The sequence below is a fragment of the Lathyrus oleraceus genome, chromosome 7 (genome assembly GCF_024323335.1).
Source record: "Lathyrus oleraceus cultivar Zhongwan6 chromosome 7, CAAS_Psat_ZW6_1.0, whole genome shotgun sequence".
Classification (NCBI taxonomy): domain Eukaryota; kingdom Viridiplantae; phylum Streptophyta; class Magnoliopsida; order Fabales; family Fabaceae; genus Lathyrus; species Lathyrus oleraceus.
This window is the reverse complement of record NC_066585.1, coordinates 181,618,702-181,624,470: the sequence shown is the minus strand read 5'-3', so window position 1 is coordinate 181,624,470 and position 5,769 is coordinate 181,618,702. Positions and strand designations below refer to the sequence as shown.

Sequence of the window (5,769 nt, the reverse complement as noted above, 5' to 3'; positions counted from 1 at the left end):
CGTTTAAATATTTATTTTCTAATAATCACAAGATACAAGTTCATGGATACTTCCTAATTTATACATATTTGATCCCCAAGTTCCAATCAAATCTCAGATTGATCAATCACATTTATTGTCTTGATCTAATCTTCACCTATAAATGACCTCACTTTCTACACCAATTTCATTATCCACTATTTAGAAATTCAGTATCCTAAAAAGTTGTTGCTCTTGACACTGAAGAACAATAACAATTAAAATCCTAAAGTCTTCATCATCAATCCGATAAAAAACCCACGCACTGAAGGAGAAAAGGGGAGAGCATAAAGAAGAGAGAGAGAGAAGAAGGGAGGAAACAACTTATTGTGGTCACGACACTCCAGGTTAGTACCATATTTTTTCATGTCTCTAAGAATGAGTATATGTATTATTTTTTAGGGTTAAATACACTTTTCCCCCCTGTAATGTTAGCGAGTTTAGGATTACCCCCCTGTAAAAATATTTTTTGTAAACCCCCCCTTATGTTATGTAGATTCCTTCATAGAACCCCCTAATATCCAGGTGGCATGGAATCTAATAAGAGGTCCTACACCTGGCATATTTTTAATTTTGTTAAAGTGATTATGTGTCATTTTACACTTTTTAATTTCAAATACCCCCTTAGAAAATTAGGGTTCTGAACATAGCAGGGAAGACAAAGACGAAATTTCTAGGGGAAGACGAAGACGAAGAAGAAGAATGCAGGGAACGAAGCAAACGAGAAAGACGACCGCAGTGAAGACGAAGATGAAGACAACCTCAGCGAATACGAAGAAGCGATCCAGCTCAGTGAAGACGAGTTCAGTGAAGTGTCCAAAGTCCGAGGTTAGTAAAAATTTGAAGTTCATCAATGTCGTAGGGTAAAATTTTGAAATCAACAATCTTTGACATGTGGGTATAATATATTGACAGGATTCACAACACTTTAGTGTTACACTCCACCATGGGGGTGAATTTTACAGGGTTTTTGAAGAAGAAATTATATACAGAGGGGGTACGGATACGACAGTTAATGGGATACATGTTTCAAATTGGAACATGGATAACATTGAGAAGTTGTTGAGTAGGTTAGGGTATAAGGTTGATTGTGTTAGGGTATGGACAAAAGTTTTAGAAATTCAAGATGGTTTTTTTCTGATTAGGAAAGATGATGATGCTGTTGATGATTTTGCTTTATACTTTAGTGCAATGAATGTGAAAGGAGATTTGTATGTTGAACATAGTACTGGGAACATGGACCCTGCTGATAGGGAACCTAAATGTGTGACTGATGATGACCACCCCCCTGATAATGGAATTGATGGGTTAGATGAGGAGAAGGTAGAGGGGTTAGATGACAGTGAAGATGAAAGAGCTACTGCTTACTTTGATGGTTTTGAAGGAATAGATGTTACTAAGCCTATTAGGTGGGAGCCCAATAACAGTATGGAGGAGCCCAATAAGAGTATGGATTCAGATGATGTATACTATAGTGATGAGTTGAATAGTTCTGACCCAGATGATTCTTGTGATGAAGAAAGGCCCAAGTATGCTAGGTTTAGGAAAGAGCATCTAAACAAAGACTTTATATTCAAGTGGGGTATGGAATTCAACACACTTGATGACTTTAGGGCAGCTATCCGTGAGTGGTCAGTGCTTAATGGGAGGGAAATTTCTTTTGTGAAAAATGAGAGAGATAGGGTAAGGGTGGTGTGTAAGCATAAATGTTGGTTTTTAGTCTTATGCTCTAAGGTGGGCCACAAGGAGACTTTTGCTATAAAAACACTTGTACATAAGCACACATGTGCTAGGGTTTTGAACAACAAGTCTGCTAGCTCAAAGTGGGTGGCCAAGCATGTGGTAAAGAGGATGCAAACTTCTGATACAGTCAGGATAAGAGACATCATCCAAGATATGAGGCAAACATATTCTGTGGGTATTACTGTTGCAAAAGCATGGAGGGCTAAGCTAATTGCCAAGAAGATAATTGAAGGTGATGCTGACAATCAGTATGCTTCCATATGGAGGTATGCAGAAGAACTAAGAAGGGTAAACCATGGCAACACTGTGAAGATAAATGTAGAAAGACCTAGTCCATCCATACAACCAAGGTTTGGGTCATTTTATTTCTGTTTTGATGGCTGTAAGAAAGGCTTTATTCATGGATGCAGACCATTTGTGGGGGTTGATGGATGTCACTTAAAGACCAAGTATGGTGGACAGTTACTTATTGCTGTAGGCAGGGATGCTAATGATCAATATTCCCTTTGGCATTTGGTGTGGTTGAAAATGAAACAAAGGAGAGTTGGAGATGGTTTATACAACTACTAATGGAGGACATTGGTCAGGATAGAAGATATGTATTTATCTCTGATCAACAGAAGGTATGTATTTAACTCTATCTTTCTGTTGCAAATTATTCTATTCTCTAAATGTTGAAAAAATTTCTATTTTGTATCAGGGACTTGTGGCTGTATTTGAAGAATTGTCTGATACTATTGAGCATAGATTATGTCTTAGGCACTTGTATGCTAATTTCAAGAAAAGGTTTGGTGGAGGAGCCCTTATTAGAGATTTAATGATGGGAGCTGCTAAAGCCACATACTATCAGGCATGGGTCCAAAAGATGAATGAATTGAAGAATGCAGATCCCAATGCTTGGACTTGGTTGATAGCTGTTCCTACCAAAAGCTGGTGTAAGCATGCCTTTTCTTTTTACCCTAAATGTGATACATTGATGAATAATATCTTAGAGTCTTTTAATGCTACCATTCTAGCTGCTAGGGACAAACCTATACTCACAATGTGTGAGTGGATAAGAAAATATCTGATGAATAGGTTATCCACCTCTGCAAGTAAACTAGAAAATTGGCCACATAAGGTGATGCCAATACCTAGGAGAAGGTTAGATAATGAGGTGTTCAGGAGTGGTCATTGGTTGCCAACATGGTCAATTGCTGAGACTTTTCAGGTTACACATAGTTACAACACACATGAATTTATTGTTGACATTGCTAAAAGGTCATGTAGTTGTAATTTTTGGGAATTAGTAGGAATTCCATGTAGGCATGCTGTAGCTGCTCTGAGTTATAGAAAGCAAAACCCTGATGAATTTGTTGATGCTTGTTACACAAGAGAAAAGTTTGCACTATGTTATGGATTTTCAGTAAGTCCAATCAATGGTCAAGATATGTGGCCAGAAGTTGAGATGGAACCACCTCTACCACCTGCATATAAAAATGGTCCTGGTAGACCTAAGAAGATTAGGATAAGAGAAAGTGGAGAGGATGGTGCAAGGAAGAGAAGATCTGGTGTTGCATATAAGTGCACCAAATGTGATAATTTTGGTCACAATGCTATGACTTGTAAGGCTACCACTCAGGATCCCAATGCACTTAAAAGAAAGGTAATTCATTGTGATATACATTTGTCTTACATTCTACATTCTGTCTTACATTCTTCATTGTGATATGCATTGTGATGACAACCATACATTGTGTCTTACATTGTAGAGAAAACCTAAAAAAGGACATGTGCCAACTGCAACTGATATGCCAACTGCAAATGATATGCCAACTGCATCTGATATGCCTGCCCCAACTGCAACTGATATGACTGTTCCAACAAATGTGCCTGTTCCAACTGCAACTGATATGCCTGCCCCAACTGCAACTGATATGACTGTTCCAACAAATGTGCCTGTTCCAACTGCATCTGATATGCCTGCCCCAACTGCAACTGATATGACTGTTCCAACAAATGTGCCTGTTCCAACTGCATCTGATATGCCTGCCCCAACTGCAACTGATATGACTGTTCCAACAAATGTGCCTGTTCCAACTGATCCACAGCCTCCAACTGATATGCCTGTTCCAACTATTATGAGTCAAACAGGATCTAGTGTGGCTGCCTCAATCACAAAACAATCCAGAAAAAGGGTTGAAAAAAAACCTATCATCAAAAGAAGGCAAAGTGAGAGGATCAAGTTGAGTTGGTTTAAAAGACCCATAACAGGTGAAGGAATATCTAGTGACAAACCAATTACCCTACCAGAAAATGAAGACATACCCACTTCAAAATGAGGGACTGATTATTATGTTTCTGCTATGTATTTTGTAATCCTTTTGGAAAACTCTTTTGTAATGCCAACTGATCTTTGAAGACATGTATTTTGTAATCCTTTTGTAACAAACATATGCACTTACTGTGATGATCAATTCTAATGTATCAGTTTAACATTATTGGTGTGTATTGTCTATAAAACATAATGGCTAGTCTGTCACATTTTTTTCTTGTTTTTCATAAACCATGAATTCTGCAGAGAGCCATGGCTAGTCTGTGCACTAATCTTACAACAAAACCATGAATTCTGCAGGACCTAAAGAAAAAGCCAAAGTATTTAATTACATTCACCTTGAATTCTGCACTGAAAAAGTTTAAGAGATAGACTACATTAATATATTTCAATTTATTTATATGTTTACTATGTCATATTTTCTTTAGAATTACTGACTATAAAATTGTTCTGTAGTTTTCTGATGATTTTGCAATTTTGCTCTTTCATTATGATATAACTTTTTTCTGTCATTATTGGTAGATTGAATGCTGAAAGTTTAATCAAATAATGATGCTGCACTGACAGTTTAAGATTGATGAACAGATTACATTTCATTGATGAACACATTACAAGTTCAACATTACATTGCTGAAAAACACTAATGACATAACAATTACATGACAGACTCATTAGACTAACTTAACCATTGCTGCTATCAACATCCATGACAGACCAATTACAAACATTAACCATAAATTTTTCCTCTTTTCCATTGCAATCTTTTTCTTCAGTTTTTCTAACTTGTTAAGCTTTCCGACTCTGCAATCTATCTCCTCAACAATCTCTTTAGCAAATTCAATCAAATAAGCCTTGTTGACTTCACATTGGCGGCATCCAGACGGATTGGTTTCTTTCACTGCAAACTCACTGACCAAATCATCCCACAAAAATAAACCGCACCCATTCTGCAATTTGAGACAAACACCACCAACAATTAATTTCGAAATTAAACTCAAAATAATAAAATGCTTCAAAATTGCTCACCATATTATTCCTGCATTTCCAAAATTTGCGACCGGGGTTTTCAATTGACTTGGAGACCAACAACTTCATGGTTTCATTGCATCCACATCTTGGTAAGCCGTTTCCAACTTCACTCGTGGAAGATGCCTTGCTGCCACCCATAACCCAGATGAAGGGGACACGGACGAAGATGAAGAGAGGGATGGATTTGGGGTAGGGATGGATTTCACGAAGAGAGAGAGGGATGGATTTGGGATAGGGATGGATTTCACGAAGAGAGAGAGGGATGGATTTGGAACCCTAATTTCTAGTTTATGCCATGCTGGAGACCTAATGAAGATTCACATGTGAAAATAAAAAAATTAAAAAGCCACGTCTGAAATAAAAAACCAAGATTCCATGCCACCTGGATATTAGGGGGTTCTATGAAGGAATCTACATAACATAAGGGGGGTATTGAAAAAATAACTTTACCAGGGGGGTAATCCTAAACTCGCTAACATTACAGGGGGGTAAAGTGTATTTAACCCTATTTTTTATGTAGGTTAGATTTAATTCTTGCCCGAGTTTGGTTCAATAATGTGTTTGAATCTTCTAAAATTTTGATTTTGATTACAGTAATTTATTTGTTTTTTAGGATTTATGATTAATAGACTTTCGCTTTTTGTATTCTTAGGGTCACTCTTTTG

General features: G+C 37.3%; 1 protein-coding gene across 1 annotated transcript; it reads right to left on the bottom strand.

The window, feature by feature from the left end:
* Nucleotides 1–4,746: 4,746 nt before the first annotated feature.
* Nucleotides 4,747–5,448, bottom strand: LOC127102771 (uncharacterized). The gene is made up of 2 exons (XM_051040106.1): nucleotides 5,102–5,448; nucleotides 4,747–5,022 (listed from the first exon to the last, which is right to left on the bottom strand). Exons 1-2 carry the CDS (start codon nucleotides 5,240–5,242, stop codon nucleotides 4,747–4,749), a joined length of 417 nt encoding a protein of 138 aa, XP_050896063.1. The 5' UTR covers nucleotides 5,243–5,448.
* Between the last annotated feature and the right edge of the window lie 321 nt (nucleotides 5,449–5,769).